The sequence below is a fragment of the Sinocyclocheilus grahami genome, unplaced genomic scaffold (assembly GCF_001515645.1).
Source record: "Sinocyclocheilus grahami isolate Dianchi unplaced genomic scaffold, SAMN03320097.WGS_v1.1 scaffold101.1, whole genome shotgun sequence".
In the NCBI taxonomy this organism is placed as follows: Eukaryota; Metazoa; Chordata; class Actinopteri; order Cypriniformes; family Cyprinidae; genus Sinocyclocheilus; species Sinocyclocheilus grahami.
The window spans coordinates 158,735-177,452 of NW_015505280.1; the positions used below are offsets into that span (position 1 = coordinate 158,735).

The following is an 18,718-nucleotide window of genomic DNA, read 5'->3' on the forward strand; positions in this document are numbered from 1 at the left end:
TTCTAAAGAAGCCTATCTTTACAGGTCGTGGCTTGTAATATTGCACACTCAATAACACTTAAGGGATTATGTGTGTATGCATGGGGACGAGATGTGTAGATTCTTGTCGTACATTGCCAGAATTAAGCCACATCTTTGTAGGCTCGACAGGTAGCTGTGGAGCTGGAAGCCAGCCGCCCCTGACAGTGGCATCAATATCACGTCTGGAAGCCACAGGCAGGGAAGAAATTTCTGCTGCACATTTCACAACTCGCATTGATACTTTCAGCAGTTGCCATGACAGCAATGTGCAGTGGTTTTAATGGAAGTGATTTTGTTAATATACAATTGAGCCGTGGCCGTAACATCTCTCCCACGGTGCAGCAGGTCTCCATTTATCACAGGTGAAAATGCAGCGCTTCAGGATCCCAGCTCCACCCCTCTCTGTGCACTCTTATTAGGACAAAAGAAGAGCAAATAAAATGAAACAGTCTTATGATGCATGATGTGTCCCAATTAAGACACAATCAGAGCACATCTCAGCAGTGCAGTGGCTCTTTCCCTACCCATCGGCTTGAAAGAGCAGAAGGTTTTCTTTTCTACAGTGGCATGCATCTTTGATTGCTTGTTGAGCTCCTGTGCCATATGCATATCCAGAGATCTGTCACTTTGTTTATTTGAAGTAGAACCTGATTATGTCTGTTTTCTCCTTTTGGATGTTGAAACAATGTGTTAGAGAAGATGACAGTTATCTACAGATACTTTAACTGTCTCATAGTACAGGGGTTTTCAATCTGAAGGGCCACAGGGCTGCAAGGCCATTTCACTGGAATTTTTTTTTTTACAAAATATATGTTATTAGGGCTGTCAAATTTTGTCAAATGTAATTTTTATGATTTTAATTTAGAGTTTCATTAATCATGACTATTGTATTCTGTTGTTTTTAGCCATAAGAATTAAAATCCGAATCTATATAAAAGCTATGGAACAGTATTTATTGTGAAAAGTGGTATACAAATTAATTTGAATTAAGCTGAAAATTTTTTAATCTTTTCATGCTTTTACGGGAGGCATATGTTATGGTCGTTGGCATAAAAGTTTGAAAACTCCTGTCGTAGCACTTTTCATATTGTTCTGTGTTTTAGAATAAAAACTGTGCTGGTGTAGAGAAAAGTTAGGCCAATAGAGCATCTTTTCCTTCAGGTTTATGCAGCGTCAGTACATGAGCAAAGCGTGTGTTTTCTTGACAGTGACAGAGTAGCACTTGCAGTCTGCCATGCTTCTCCTCCCCATCTCCCCTTGTTTCAAAATGAAATAAATAAAGAGAGGGGGAAAAAAGAACATCTGAACACCAATCAGAAAAATACACCTGTTCCTGTGGGCCACGCTGATGATGTCATCACCCGCCTCTTTCCATCTCCTGGGAAGGCTGCAGTGTCCTCCACAGGGAATCCTGGCACAGAGGTGTGAGACAAACGAATGATCTAGGCAATATTTATCTCACTTATGGCCATCCAACACATTGCTGCCGAGCAAATCTTGCCCACTTTCTCATAATTCCATGCTGATTTCTGTCCCAACACAAATCCTGTGTGACTAAGAAGACTGGCTCTTCGTACTCGCTACGCTCAGGTTCCACCTCGCCCGTCCGTGGTGCGTTATCAGAAGCGGCACAGATCACACACAGTGAGTGTTTCGTAGGAGTCGTGGCCTGGGCGGATGTCTTGGCAGATTCTCGGCTGAGTTGATTAGCTGAGCGTTCACAGATACAGCTGCCACACTGCGTGGTAATAAGAACAACATCCCCAAGCCATGCGCCATTATTCTGATTACGACGGTATTCTAGCTATGACAATGTGGTAATTAGAGGATCTGCATGCTTCGATGAGTCTTCATCACTGCTCAGCCCCCAAGATATTCCTCATCTCTGGCTGAAGGCTAATAAGCACCCAAGCAGTTAAGAGCCTGAGGAGGAAGACACCTGTGCACATGGAATGGCAGGCCCATTTAGGGACCAACAACTGATGGAAGACAGTGGTCTTCCATCTGACACTGACAATTCAAGGGTTTGTTCACACAAAAATAAAAATGGTCATTTACTCACCCTTGTGTCATTTCAAACCTGTAAGACTTTTTCTGTGGAATGTAGAAGATATTTCAGTTTTGGACAACTGATACATTTCTCAAAATATCTTAATTTGTGTTCTGCAGAAGAAAGAAAACCATACAGGTTTGGAACGACATGAAGGTAAGGAAATCACAGTTTTCATTTTGGCTGAACTAGCCCTTTAATCTTTCTTTCATCTGCAGAACACACAATATATTTTGAGATTTTTATTTATTATTTATTTTTTGGTAAACAATGAAATCAGTGGGGTCCAGTATTGTTTTGGACCCCATTCACTTTCATTGTATTGACCAACAAAAAAAACTTTTGTGTTTAAAGATTCTTCAATAAGATTGAAAGTCATAAAGGTTTGGAATGACATGAGGGTGATTACATGTTTTTTTTTTTTTTTTGATTTATGAAACATTGAAAAGCACAAGTTAACAGTTTAATTAGTCTGAAACACTGCCTTGTAAAATTTACTGCATTAGCATATAGAGACATTATAATACATACATATTCATACATATAGACATTATAATACATACATATTCAACTGATTCAGAATCAAACTGAAAAGAGAACTGAATCAAAATCAGATTGTACACAGCCATAGAATTGTTACATTCATTCAAACAATAGATAGTTTATGGCGACTCCACTGAAAGGGCTTTGATTGACACTGCTACGTTAACTACAACTAGCAGCGTATGAAAGAAGGGACAGCTAAAATATCACTCGTCTGTCTCTTCTCGCTGAGATAAAGACCATGAAGACTATACAGTCCCTCCATGTCCAGCACTGTGCCCTCTCATATGACAACCTGTCAGTCTGTTTGATGCAAAGCCCTAGTACTAATATCACATCACTCAATCAAACATGGCGATGCAGGAATCGGTCCTCTTCGCTACGTAAATTAGATTGTCAGTCCACGCAATCCTCTTCATATGTGATTATGCTCAACCTTGTCACACTTTAATTGCAACCTCTTGATTGCAGGTTAGCAAGAGAGATATGTTGCCTTATTCGTTTAATCAGTGAAAGTAGCACAGGTGTTCAAAAGCTGTACGTGAAGTTTCAAGCAGTCATCCTCACTCTTTGCCATATTTCTTTCTGTTGAAGTCTTCGAAGAGGTGTGGAGGTTCAGGAGAGGGGCATGCTTGATGTCTCAACAGTCCTCCTCCATGGGGAGGACTTCATTAGAATCTAATTAGATGTGTGGTACACTTCCATTTGAATGGGAGTCACCGGCATGGAAAAGGGAAGTGTGATTTTCCAGTTGCTGGATGCTTAATGTTGTTTTAATTCTTCTCCCTGTTGCTACCAAATTTCCCTCACATCTGCTGTGTTTGCACACGATCAGTCTGCTGTTGAGAGTAATAGAGAAATCACCCCAGTGAGAGAGAGGCAGGAAAATTCCAGCTCCCTCTATATCTCTTCCCTTATGTTTGCTCTTCCTCATCTGCAATTGGAGGAGCAGTTTTCCTGTGGCGGTTTTTATCTGCATTAATCTTGGTCTTGGTAAAAACATCCGCTTAATGAGTTTTACATGATTGCAATCTGATTCTGTGCTTGCAGACTTGCGCGATACACTGTAGACTATAAACAGCTGAACCAGGGATGGCCAAAAAGCAGGAAATAAAGTTCTCTCTCCAGCAGAATAGCTATTTTAATTTCATCTTTGAAACAGGAAGTGAGCACTGAGAGGACGAAATGGTCAGCCCATTGTTCTGTAATGCCCTCCTCTGCTCCTCGGACACGATTCAATTTGCTCACACTGTCTTTATCTGCTCGTTATGTCACGAATGACTCATTCGCCAATGTGAAATGTGCGCTTGCTTTGAGAGCGAGAAGAGCTTTGCTCTCAGAAGCTTTAAGTGTGTGATAGATCTGGACAATTCCAAGTCACTTGGTTGCAGCATCAAACAAAGACACAGACTGATGAGACAGTCAGTGGACATTGACACTTAAAGACAACCCTTACCAAAAAGTAGTATACTTCAAGTTTATTTTATTAAGTATACTTAAGTAAAGTTCAAGTATATTTTTAAGTATACTTTATGTAGTAAGTATACAAATATCAGTGTACTAGTAGTATTCTTGTAAGTGTACTATTTCAATACTCATTGGGACTAAATTGGCCCACTTTCTAGTATATAAAAGTATACTTTTAGTATAACAGTAGTAAACTTTGAGTACACAACTAGTTTACATCTATGTTTTTAGTTTGCACTGCAACTATACTAAAAGTGAACTTATAGGTATACTGATAGTTTACTAATTAAATACTTTTTGCATTTTTAGTACACTTTGAAGTATAGTCTCAGTAAACTACTAATTTAGTAGTTTTATACTGCAACTAGTTTTCTTTAAGTGAACTTTACATCATACTTTAAGTATACTACAACGTCCCTATTTAGGTATTAATTTGTATATATTTTGTTATTAATATCTGAACATACAAAACTTCAAAAGAACAGGTTATCTGCTTGTAAACAAAAATATTTTATTCTAGCTTCATGCATTCTTTTTTTAAACACTTGAATGTGGGTAAGTTTGATAAATAATTTTTTTTTAAAAATAAAGAAATTAACAAGATTTTGAACAAAAAGCTGAAAAATTACTATTAATTGAATTTAGAATGATAATCAAAACATAGATGGAGTCGATCAACACCCCAAAGCTTGACAATCATTATTACCTCTTTATGTGTCGACATTTTATTCCATATCGTTACACAGTTTTGATGCTGTTTTATGTCTGATGATCATGTTAGAATACATGTGGAAGCATCTGTTGTTTCGAAATTTTGTACAGAAGATGTGTACTAGCGCCCCACGGATGTGTACTAGCGAAAACACGGATTCTCGGAGCACAAGTATAGCTCAAATATATTTAGACTATATATATATATTTAGAAGTATAAGTCAAGTATACTTAAATGTAATTTAACAATGTTACATTTTAAGTATATTTCTGAGAAGTACATAAAATTAGACTGAAAGTATACTTTCCTATTTTTTTTTTAAAAGAAGTATACTAATAGCACACTTGAATAAACTTCTTTTTTGTAAGGGAATATAACCATGATACATGATGAAATGGTGTATTTTTTCTCCTGCTTCATTGTCTTTGCTTTTACTTTTTGTATCAAGACACTTTTTTTGGTGATCATTCCAGCTCGAAAAGCTCATTTCATTTCTAAACTGGAACTTCCTGAAATGCATGGCTTTGGTATAAGACCTTTAGTTAGAGTCAAGGCTTCTCTTCCTGCCACATGACTTCCCCCTCAGGACTGATAAAAGACTCAGTCAGCTGAAAATGAGCAGCTCTCCACATATCCGCCACCTGTCCAGGGAATTACTACCACCAGGAAGTGAAATAAGTCTGGCGCTGACTCACTCAAGTCAATCAGACAGCACTTACTTGCAAGGTTAGAGTGAACATCGGTCACTTTAACACCTGAGAGCTAAAATACATTTACCACCTCTACAGGTATTTAACTGTGTCGGTCCACAAAGATACTTGACTACACATGCTAAACCAGAAAACCTTCATGCAACTAATTTGTCATTACATTTATGGATTATCAGATTGCATCAACAGCATTAGAGCATTTCAAAAGGAATACTATTGCAGGCCATGTTAGTGATGAAGTGCCTGGGATATAGATCAAAGAAAGGATGTTGAATTTGAGTGAGAGAGCTGAAGCATTGCATGTTACTTGCTCTCCTGCTACTCAGTTGAAGTTTATATCAAACACTGACAGATACTCAATAGGGTTTTCTGACTTCTGGCTTAATATTACAGAGCACTTTGCCCTCACTTCTTTTCTTTTCTGGATGCCGTTCTGAAATTCAGCTTAAGTCTGAATGCTTTTAAAATGTACAGATCTTACATGTTTTCGGTATCTGCAGGGTGTCATTGAATGTCTTATAATGATTTGACTTAAAAAGTTGTAGGGTAAGATGGTGTAGGATTTCCTCCGGGGTAAGATCTCCCATCACTTGACCACAGATGTCACTAAATATGAATACATTTTGTTGTTGTTTTTGAATGTTTTCGCTCTTAATATTCTTTCACTCAGTCTTTAATCTTCTGAACATCAACATTTGATTTATTCTTTCTAAAGTGAGGTTATCTTCTTGTCTTATTGTTATCATCATTTTGTACATGCTATAAATACATCTCTAAATATGACCGTTTGGATACAATAAATGGATACTGTTCTTAAAAGGGGCATCTTCCTCCATCTTACCCTGCTATACTTATTTGTTTATACACAAACATTAACAAATGTATTTGTTGTTCATTTATTCAATTGTACAGGCATGCAGATCGGGATTCTGATGGTCATATCAGCTTCAAGGACTTTGAAAATGTCATCAGCTATGGTTTGGCGAACATCTGCAGCTCCACACAAAATAAGAGTCTGGAAACTGCTTCTGAAAAAAATACATCAAACTAGATCTCCCATAAAACAACACGTATTCATATCCTTGGGAGTTTTCCCCCCTTCGTTTTGGCTTTAAATACAAAGCTTTGACAGTCAGGCGTTCACATTGACTCTTCAATAGATAATTGTTAGCAATTTAGAGAAAACCTTTTGGCCTTGTCTGTTGAAAGGCAGAGTAACCTCGAATGCTTGACACTTGGGTCTGATGATGAGTTTTGATGTTGTATCGATCCATTTGCACAGAGGCTGCACCACGTAATGGAGAAGCACACATTTTTATTGTGCAGTTGCTTTACAAACTACATTAAATTTAACCCAGCCTCTCAGGGTCTACTTCACTTGATGCGGGAACAATATTCCCATCCCAGCTTTCTGATATTCTGTACTCTGTGTCTCTTAAAATGAATTCTGTGAGTTCTGTCACCCAATTTTATGGCAAGTAAGGGGTCGGATCTTTAAAATTCTCCTTCCTCGTTCAATTTCCATCTGCAAAATAGGCAGGTTGCCTTAAAATTGAATATTAACTAGCACATTCAGATTCTGTTTTTGCAGAACTCCCTGCTAGCGACATACAGTATATTAAAAAGCCCAAGCGTACTCGTTCAGGGAGGATTTTATACAACTCGTCTTGTTGCATGCGATTATGGAACTGTAAATACTTGTTTGTGTTTCGAGAGATTTGCTGCACTCCCATCTAAATAAAGATGAATTTGTTTTTGTAATCAGTCCTGAATCTTCATCTGTATGACATGATGCTCACTCTATCCACAATCCATCAGGCGGCTCAGGAGGCATCAAGTAAGGAAATGGCCTTGAAGAGTTTTAAACAAATACGTGCTTAATCCACTCATAGGTTCATTTTCGGCAATGGTCCGCTGTTCAAATATAAACAGAGAGGTTCTAGTTTAATATTCACCTTCCTCTTTGTAACTCGATTAAACGAATCCCCCAGTTTAGTTGCCTTATTGTGCCGTGGGAGAGAGCGTGCGACACCGTGAGCTAAACCAGTGCGAGGAAAGAAGGTAGAGCTGTCTTGCGACGTAGCTTCAATCTAAGCCTTGCCAACAGTGCAAAGAGCCGTAGATTAACACATTGTGTGCCTGTTGTTTATGCTAGCCATTTGAGGGAATAGACCGTGTTTCTTTGTGTTCTCAGTAGCTCTTTTTCTGCCGATGAGGATAGCTTTCTATTTTTCTCATTCGTTTTCATGCCATCGAGCTGCTATGAGCTGATAGCGAGAACAATAACTCAACAGTTGTGGACAAGACCAAATGAATTTGAAAATAATAATAGACACAGTCAATTTAATGTGAGCAACAACTATGTGTAATCAAGTTACAGTGGGCTGCATTTTTTACTTTGTGATTTACGTTAGTATTTTAAGTGGTACTTTGCAGTCTGGTTAACCCACACTGTGATGATATCAGTGCTGTACAATAAGCTGTTAATTATGTTCATGTTATGGCCATTAACAAATAAATAAATTACAAATAAAAACATAAAAAAATTAACATCAACCGTTGTAAATGCTACAAATGCAGGCATCACAACATTATAATGTACAGTATGGAAAATATTTATTTTGACATTTGCTAAAGATGTATTTTTATTTTATTAAAGGGGTCATATGATGCTTTTTTAAAGATCATTATTTTGTGTATTTGGTGTAACAGAATATGTTGACATGCTTTAATGTTCAAAAAACACATTATTTTTCAAATACTGTACATTATTGTAGGTCCTATATGCCCCGCCTCTCTCAAACGCTTCGTTTTCTACAAAGTCCATCCTTCCGACAAGCGCAGTCTTCTCTGATTGGCCAGCTGACCCAGTGCATTGTGATTGGCCGAACACCACAAGCACTCGTCGGAAATGTAACGGCCCGTAGCATTAATTGCGAGCTTCATCTTTCAAAATAAATGTAAAGACAGAGCCCGAAAGGGGAACAGAGTCGCGTGACAGACACAGTGATGAAGCTGGTATGTGTTTGTGATGTGCTACAAATGCAGGCATCACATTGTAAATGCTACAAATGCAGGCATCACAACATTATAATGTACAGTATGGAAAATATTCATTTTGACATTTGCTAAAGATGTATTGAATATCTCTTTGGTTTTGAGACTTTAGTCTTTGCAACTTCAGGGATCTTATCTATGCACAATCAGCGTGTAACACTCCAAAGAGAAAGGAAAACTTGAAATCGCATCATATGACCCCTTTAAATTCTTAGTATTTTTAAAGATTAACTTTAATTGAGCGTTTGATGACAGCAAAGGTAATTCAAATTTGTCAAAATATGGGAAATATATTTTTATAATATATATATAAATTCTGATTAAATAAAATCTCTAATATCAGCCAATAACCAATGCAGAGTTTCAAATATGCGATATCTATATAAAGTTGACACAAAGAGACCCATAATAATACTATCAACCGAATTCATAGTGTAGGGTGTGGAGACATAGTTTGAAACAATAACTGTACAAAATCGTACACAAATAATTTAATGTTATTAAAATAACATTAAAAAAAAATTGTGATGAAAAAAAAAATCACTGTTGTCATCAATACCAGTATATTGCCACACCTTTAGTCTACATAGATTACTGTAGTTAAAATGCCCCAAATTTTTATTGATTAGCTGCTCTACTGTACTGCACTGTTTTTCTCTAGGAGAGTGACTGAGGTGCACAATTACTTTACTAAGGGGGGGGGGGGGTAAGGATGAAATATCATTAATCAGGACTGGCAGATACAAATGAGGGACCTTGCTCCCTGCTCAACCTGCTAGCAAAAAGAGAGCTTCTCCACAGAGCGCTCTATCTGTGGAGGACGAGAAGCTCTGTTTCAGTCCATCAGTGGCGTCTTTGCGGGGTTCTTGTGTAGTTCGCTCTGAGCAGACCTGTCACGGGCTGCTTGTTCATGCTGTTGTCACTGCTGCTAATGAAAGTCAAGCCATTGTTAACATGACGCTCTCTAAAGCAAAGTCTGGAGAGAAAATTTATGGGCAGTGTGTTTGAATAGGAAACTGCGCAGATGGTCTAGAAATTCAATGTAACTGGTATTTTTGAGGTTCAATGTCCAAATATGCACATTATAATGAAAACATTGGAGCCGTTGCCTAACAGTTGACCTAGCAGGTGCTTTGAACCTGAGGTGTTCAAGTGAATGACACAGTTAGTATCAATCTTGTCAGATTTTCTAATATTTCCCACCTTCTTCATCGTTGCATGTCACCTCTACAGTACAATTTCGTATCAATAAAAGACAAAAATGAACAAGGAAAAAGAGAATTTACACCATATATGCTACTCGAGGAAGGCTTGGTGGCCAAGTGAGAGGTTAGGACATATTGGAAACCTTGCTTTCTAATCTGAGATAATGCCTGTGATACTTTTATGTAATCTGAATGATCAAGATTAAGATTAAAAGAGAAAGCAACCTAATTATACATTCTAAATTTTTCCTTTGGTTGGCTACCATCTGTAGTGGGGTTAAACGTATAAAAATGTTTGCTCCAAGCTAGTTTTTGTAAAGGCTTACAGTCACTGATAAATGCCGACAGTGAAGGCACATTCCAAGGCGCTATGAGCATATTGATTTCCTTATGGGGGGGCCTATTAAACATGATTTATAGATACTTTTCTTTCCCTTAAGCTGTGTTTAGCCACACATGAGCCCAAACGTAATGGAGAGAATGGATGAAAAATGATGGGTGATTTACTCAGAACTCAGATGAACTGACGAAGCCAACGTGGCGTCTCCTCACGGTACCCTAAATCACTCATCACGTTCAAAAATTAAAGACGTGTTCTTCATTTATTTGTGTATTAGCTTAATGAGGTATGAAACCTCTACATGGATGGAATGAGACCAATTTACATCTTCGGTTTGAAGGGTTGTTTCAATTGATTTCTTTTCATTTATTTTATGTGCCACTCCAAAATACTTTTTATAGGTTCAGGAAATCCAACAGATCTTCAAAACCTTTATATCCAAATAAATGTTTTACTTGCTTTGCCGCTGGTGTTTCCAAATGGAATTGCAATAAAATGACAAATATGTTTTCGAACAGATTTCTTGAACACTCACTCCTTCTGCCATTGGACAAACAGATAGTCCTGCTCTAAATTCACACCATTGGGTGAACTGATGTTGCTGTGTTGATGTTGTCAGTAGTTTGGCAACAGGATGGTAAGATTACCAAGATAAAATTCACAATATATCAAGTGCATGGTGTAGAAATGAATGGATCTGCTTTATGTACATAGAGAAACAGCACATGCATCATTAGTAAATTAGAAATTTACCACTGATTAGTCTTTGAAGTCACATTAATGATGCAATTACTCTCTGAAGTCACTTTAATGAAGGCACTTAATGTAATATTGTAATATATTAATTGAGAATATTATGTCTTTTTATGTTGTAGTAAGACCTTGATATCACGGAGACTCTGAAATTATACATTTAAGTCAGCGTAAAGACTGCATATGGTGTTGAATGCAACAAATGTGGCCTTCAAGCACCCCACAAGATTCATTTTACTTCATGCCTTGGGTGGCTGGGCGTAGAGTCTCTGAACTCTAATTATATGTGCAAACAGAACTGAAGCCCATATTACTGTATCACAGAGGGTTTGGCTCAATTAGCTTGTGTAAATATCAAACTGGCAGCCACTGAAGAGCCTCTTATCACCGTATTATGTATTAAGGTGCTGTTCTGTTTCACTGCCTTTGATTCATTATTGCACAAACATTAAATCATTATGTTTTAACAAGCCTCTTCTGTTTTTGCGTTAATTAATTAAAGCTCATCAGTAAATTTAATATCAGGATATGATGCATTCGCATCATGCATTTGATGCATTTGCTCTTTTATTGATTTATGCATTTTCTCAGCAGCACGGACAAATGGCTGACAAAAGCAGATTTTGAAACACACTGTGATACTATTGTGTGGATTTTTCTGGTTCCCTGATACTCTGTTTACACTTTTAGTAGAAACAGATCCACATTTCTAGTCAGATCATCCAGATTTACCAGTTTAATCCAGAATTGCAACCCATGGTTCCCATATGATGGATGTTAACTTTATGGTGAATGACAATAATTTACTGGCTAATAAAATTAACGTTTTATTTGTGTTCAAGTCCACATGATTTTTCTTGGAAGTTCTCCCTTTGTCACTATTGCAAAAGAAAGCTGTTTTTGGCCAAATAAATCATTAGAATACAACACCGATATGCTCTAATAATGATAAGCCACACTGCATGTTAGTTCTTCAACATATTGTCTGTTTCCCTCAACAGATTGCATATGTTAATGCTCAACAGGCCTGTCTGAATGGGAAAAACAGACCAGATGCATCTCTCGTCAATTCACTGTACTTGTCCCTGTGCGGTCTGTCCACTAGTTTGTGATTCATGGCACTTGGGCCTACTAATGACCAACATCAGCGTTCAAGCCAAGCTGGAAGATTAACCAGCTCCTGGCTTATTATTGACATTGATCAAATGGGGACACAGACAAATACACAAACTATTTAGGAAGAGTAGACAGTCAGTCCGTTGGAGGAAGGTCATGTTTATTTATGGCACAGCTGCATAAAGTACTAACAACAGCCAAGTCAACATGCATACTTCATTGTTGAATTCAAAATTGGAGTTTTGAGGCTTTTTGTCTGTTATCCATTTACCTTCAGCATACCCCGCACCCCAAAATGCAAAATGCGTCTTTTTCCATTAATTGCCATTCAAAATTAGCTTTGTAATGTGTGTATATTTGATAAATTATAGAGATTTATTTTAGTTTATAATTTGTTCATTTTTAATAATAATAAAATATATAATTTTAAATGTAATATATAATTTTATATAATATTTTTTTTGTATATTTAAAGACCTCCTTAGTCAAATCTTTATGTTTTTTTTAATCAATTGTTACTTTTTATGAAAAGTTTTTCAGTAATGGAAATCACACATTCATGATCTAAACTCTAAAGAAACTGTTCATGCATTCATAAGAATGAAGTAGTAGAGTTCATTAATTTGAGAGGGGTAATTAACCTCATACACCAGGAAGAAACCCCTGTAATAAATGACTGGGAATGTTCATAGGGCAATCAGACTGTCACCATTGATCCTACACATTCTGATCAGCAGTACCCCTGACGTCATTTCACTAATGTACCTTTATGCGTTAAGCTGCGCATCACAATGTTTCATTCAACTCATCAACCAGCATCAAATTAGCCTCTCAATATTTCAAACCCGAGGAATAAGCACTCGTGTTCACTGATCTAAGAGGCAATTACCTGGAACTGAGTTCTTACCTCAAAAGGTTTCAAGCACAAGAAGAAAATGAACGGCACTCCAAGGCCTTTTCAAACAGATCTGGAGTTCTTACTTGGCGTGGACGAGCATGCAGGTTGACACTGAGAAAACAAAAAGATGGAGGGGAGCAGGAGGAGGAAAAGTGGTACATAAAGTCGATCAATAAAGAGAGATCAATGCTTTTGTGAGGACTCAAGCAGACCCTTGGGAGTTTTGGCTACGGAGAACATGGCAGAGTATTGTGTCTGTAATCCCCTTCTCTCTTTCTGTGTTTTCAGAGAGGGCTCCATTTGGAGAGCGGCTTCACACTGGCCCCACACTTCTGGCCCACTTTTAAAGAAACTAGTTCCTTTGCCTTTGCCTCAGGCATGAATGAATCCTAAATTTGAAGGAGCAGGATACTAGAGAAGGTAGAGTCCTGTTAATGCCGTGCTGACTAATATGATGTGACTGGTTACAGAAAATACATATCTTGCAGCAAATCTGATGAGAACTCCCCAGAGGAAGGAAGAAAATATAGTTTTCCAAAATACTGAGGTAAGCTGCAATTTATTTGTTTTGCTTGTTTATCGATCACCCTGATGATGAACCTACAACTCTATCTATCTATCTATCTATCTATCTATCTGTCTATCTATCTATCTATCTATCTATCTATCTATCTATCTATCTATCTATCTATCTATCTATCTATCTATCTATCTATCACTTTCTCTGTTTATGCAGTAAATGAACACATGCATTGAATTTGTCAGTTTGAATAAAAAAAACTGATTTCCATTGTAATGTTAGTAATGTTATGATCAGGGTGAGAGGCAAACATAAATGTTGTGCATTTATCTCATTAATGTTTAGCAGTAGTATTTCAGTAACTCTATAATCACTGGTCTTCATCAAATATTTCTATTTAAATTGAAAATAGTAGCCTGAATAAATCCGTGTATCATTCGATCATTGATTTTTTTTTTTTTTAATATTGAAAGTAGAAAAATTTGAAAACGGCTCCTTTTTCGTTTTTTCGTTTTTTTCCAAAAAACGAAAAACAAGAATTCAGCTTAAATTTTCGTTTTTCGTTCAGGGGTAGAAAACTGAATAAACAGCTTGAATATTCGATTTCTACACATGGGCGGGAATTAAACGCCCCTTTCTGCTGATTGGTCAGCCGAAGATCAAACCGTGCCATCATCAGTTCTTCTGCAGTATCACACAGCAGAATAATAGTCCTCCACTGCTGCAGTTGTATTGATTCTTAACACATTTATTGCAACTACATTTCATATTTTTTCATCAAACAAACAGGCTAATGAATAGCTCGACACAACTCATACCAGGGGAGAGTCTAGAGAGGGCTTTCTTCTGTGTAGATATAAATTCTATTCTTTGCATCAGCTGGGCATGACAGGGTATGATATGACAGCTGTCATAGCCTAGCCTGCTTACCCAGTAAGTCTGTTTGTTTAATTAATTAATTAATTTGTTTCAAAATAAATATTTTAAACACTAAGGCAAGAAGGAAGGAATAATAAATTGGCTTGGGTATATACAGGCAAGAACTGTCATTCTGACTGACAACCGGAGAACAACAGATATTAAATAGCCTACTGTTAGAGTTATATAATGTAGTCTTGTGTTTTATTAAAATTGATTATAATTGATATCTCAAAAGGATATGCACTTGTGTGCGGCATGAGCTGCTGCGCACTCGCACTGCAACACAAGATTTTCATAAAATATAATAACTTGCCATTTCGGTTTGTTTCTCACCAAACCCTCAGTATACCTTCAGAATGCTTGGAATATACGCCACGAGATGCATAGGATTATTTTACGACAGATATGCATCCGCTTCAAAACAACAAACTAAACCTAAAGTCACCATTCTCTGCCATTAAATTGGCAAGTGCGAGCAGGACATTTTTGTGTTATTAAGTAAATAAACTCAATAAGCAGACAGACGCGACTAGTCAAGCGCAGAAGTGCACAGGAAATAAGCAGAAGTCATATTTAAGTTTAAATTAATATTGAGTACCGATTGATGTTCACTTGGATTTTTTTCCCCCATCGAGGGGAATAACTTAATACTCTGTCATTTATAGTCGTATGGTAAAATGTATATTTTTAATTGCGTAACGTTACGTTCAAAATAACTACAAAATGTCATGCCTTTGAAAAAAAGAGAACAACAGAATGCGCTGCTTTAGTGCTTTAGCGTCTCCTTGAGCATCTTTCTGGCGCATGCCACAAACATGAACCACAGCGAATACTCGTCTTTTAAAAGGCTTCATTTAGTTGATTTGACGTTAAATGCATCATAAAAATCACTTTGGAATAAATCACAGTAGGCCTATGTATCATGATAAAAAAAAAGCGACTTTACAGTCTGGAAATACTTTAGGCTATGGCAAATTATTTCTCGGACCCCTGATCACTTTAAGAACCACTGGTCTACACAGAAGAAAGCCCTGTCTAGACTCTGCCCCGGTACGAGTTGTGTCGAGCTATTCATTACTCTGTTTGATGAGAAAAATATGAAATTGATAAAATGGGTTATTAATCCGTACAACTGCAGCAGTGGAGGACTATTATTCTGCTGCGTGATACTGCGGAAGAACTGAAGAAGGCACGGTTTGATCTTCGGCTGACCAATCAGCAGAAAGGGGCGTTTAATTCCCGCCCACGTGTAGAAATCGAATATTCAAGCTGTTTATTAATTTTTCCACCCATGAACGAAAAACGAAAATTTAAGCTAAATTCTCGTTTTTCGTTTTTTGGAAAAAAACGAAAAAACGAAAAAGGAGCCGTTTTCTAATTTTTCTACTTTCAATATTAAATCAAACAAACGAATGATCGAATGATACACGAATTTGAATAGATTGCTTAGAATGAATTTAGTGCAATTTTGTCACAATAACATTATTTCTGTAGTAAAACCATGGTAAAGAGTTGCATGGGAAGTTTGCTGCAGGCATATTTGTAATCATTTTCTTTTGTTTCAAATGTGTGCCTCGCACATAACTGCTGATAGCCACACTGTCAATAAAACAAATGAATATTCTAGATTCCACTCAGTTGTTACCAGCTATTAAATCTCAGCTATGCTCCACAAATTTTTATGTACTGCATTAATTCAAACCCACCATGTCCTTGATCCAAATGCCTGTGGTAGGCTGTTGGCGCTGTAGTACAATAGGTAAGTGTAGGTTGTGTGTGAGGATTAAGTGGACAAAAGGCCCGATATTTCTCTGCGCAAATGACCCACTTGGGCTTTAGGCCATTAGCCGGTTGAGGATCTCAACAAATTATGCCATCTGCACTGTGTGTCCCCTCATGGGGAATGGAAAAAAATAATGGATGGATTACTTTGGCCCGCATGGTTGCATCAGGATGTGCCTGGTGGTGAAAGCCCCTAGATGCTTAAAGAGCCATCATGTGTCATATACAAAGGTTTGGACTCACAGGAACTTGTTTTTATGTCCTTAGCGTTGTCATCGTAACAAGGCAGTGCTGCGCTATTAAAGCATGCTATTCTAGAGACAGCAGTTAACATGACCGGTTCTGTGTTCCAGCAGTACATTTGTCAGAGATGGTTCCATCTACAAGTGCTTTTCCCTGAGAAAGAGCGAGACAGACGGATGGATGGAGGGATGGCGACATTAGTTTCCTGTTCATGCTGCGTTTGTTGTGTGAAAAATGCCTTCTTTTATTGAAAAAGAATTGCACTCCGTTTTTATTGTTTGCATATCACATTAAAGCTGCGTTTCATTCTGCGGAGAATCGTTGCGGAAGCGCCAGCCATTACTGTGATTGATTTTTCGGTCGGGAGGCGCGTGGCTGTGCTAGATCCATCACCCGTTCTCCCTGCTCTTTGCTCACACTCTCACAGAGAGTGTAAAACAATCACCCTCGTTTCTCCCCAGCAGCCAGGCAGTGCCGCCTCATTCTCTATTAGCTTCCCAGATTTCAATAGATTATAATAATGGTTATTGTCCCTTGTGTCACATTATAGATATGAGTTGATGCTGCATCCCCGTGAAAGAACATTTCAGCTCATAGTGTGACTAGTTACCCATCCCTGAACCGCAGTGGGAGGATTCAAAGCTAACTGATTTCACCACTTATTTCAATTATGAGGGGCCAACTCTTATACGCGCACTCTTGAGTTATTTTCTGCCACCAAGCACAGAGAAAGCAGCACAGTAGTTAAAGATGTGCACAGATCCACCTCTGCTGTGTAAACAATGTTTATTGAGTTTTGTCGGTGGGATTCGGTTGAGTGGTTTAAGTAGTATGGTTTGCATTATATCCTATTACGCGCCTGGATCATATTCATACTCATGCAAGAGCACTGTTCCATTTCTTGCATCTCTTGTGTACAGGTCATTTGCACTCCGATAATACTGCATAAATAATGCAAGATGAATGCAGCATTTAGCTAGGATTTTTTTTTTTTCTTCAGTCCTTGCAGAAACAGCTGTATCTGATTTTTATTCATTTGGAATGGCAGAACAGTGAGATGAGAGATGTTTTTTTAAAGATCTGTTGATTCTTTTTTATTTGAGTTTTGAACACAGTAGGAGGCATTAGGGTGAAACTCATGAAAATATGCCCAGGTCAAATTTCACCCCAAAATTAATAATGTTTTTTAATTGATTAGTTGTTTAGTCATTCATTTATTATGAAATATTGGACATTTTACCCCAAATTCTATCCACATATGAATATTTAAACTTATGTAAACATATGGATATTTAAACATACTATCAGTGGACTTTGTTATTGTTATGAGACAATAATTTACTCTTTTTAATTAGTAAATTCTAAACACTAATTTATGCTAATAAAGACTGAAAAAAAGCATTGCATTTAAGACAGTACAACAAAAAAATACAGTGATTTATAAGTACTATACAAATATATTACACTGGGAAAGAGATTATAATTTTTCATTTATGTAATTGTGTGAGAGTACTGAGAATTTTTTTTGTTTTATTTGTTTATTTTTTGCATGGTAATTAGAATGGAGGGAAATATGCAACACTGAAAATAATGTCAGTGTAAAATGATTCATCTAATGTTTCAAACGTATAAGTGAGCTTATATCAAACACAGAGGTCATTTCAAGCATTCTTCCACCAAATTAAATTTTCTGCTTGTAATCGTACAGTATGCAAATGGTTCAGCCTGATTCACTGAACAGGTTTAGGCTAGGATTATGAAACCACACAGAAATCACTTCTTGGTTGTAGGCAACAACGTGACTTGTTTACCAGGGTTCTGTTTAGTTCAGAGACATATTCATATTTTATTCTCAGTAAGTGTTGCCTAAAATATCATTTGAAAAATGCATATTTCTAATCCTTTGATTGCACTAAGCAAGCACTTTGCTCAGGAATTATGCTACATTAATTCACTTAAGTGCCTCGGGCAAAATATTATATGATGAAGACATTCATCTGGGCTTTTTTTCTTTTTCTTTTTTTAATGCGTTTGAAGATGTTACAGAGGAAGGTGGAGTAATTAACTGAGAGAAACATTAATTGTGTTATTCTTATGACTGCTGTATGTAAATCATTTTAATGAGTACAGAGAAAAAGTTTGTGATATGGACGCTAATTAGGGGTGTGCGATATATATCGTCTGCGATAATATCGTAATTGTTGTTTTAACGATGTACAATTTTACATTATCGAGTATTTTGCAAAAACCATTCAAAACACCCCTACAGAGTGCACGTACACATTACGTGAAGTCTAGACTAGTGCGCGTTCTGTCACCGCATGATTCAATTAAAATACATTTAGAATGATCACAAAATTCAAGATATGGGGACAGAAAA

The 18,718-nt window shown here is 37.2% G+C and overlaps 1 protein-coding gene across 2 annotated transcripts in view; it reads left to right on the forward strand.

The window, feature by feature from the left end:
• The window catches only part of efcab11 (EF-hand calcium binding domain 11), a 57,080-nt gene extending 49,851 nt beyond the window's left edge, over positions 1 to 7,229 (forward strand). For both annotated transcript variants that reach the window (XM_016276303.1, XM_016276304.1), the window contains one exon: positions 6,416 to 7,229. In XM_016276303.1, coding sequence (XP_016131789.1) covers positions 6,416 to 6,554 — 139 coding nt within the window. In that variant the 3' untranslated portion in view covers positions 6,555 to 7,229. The remainder of the gene's footprint in view (positions 1 to 6,415) is intronic.
• Positions 7,230 to 18,718: the final 11,489 nt, after the last annotated feature.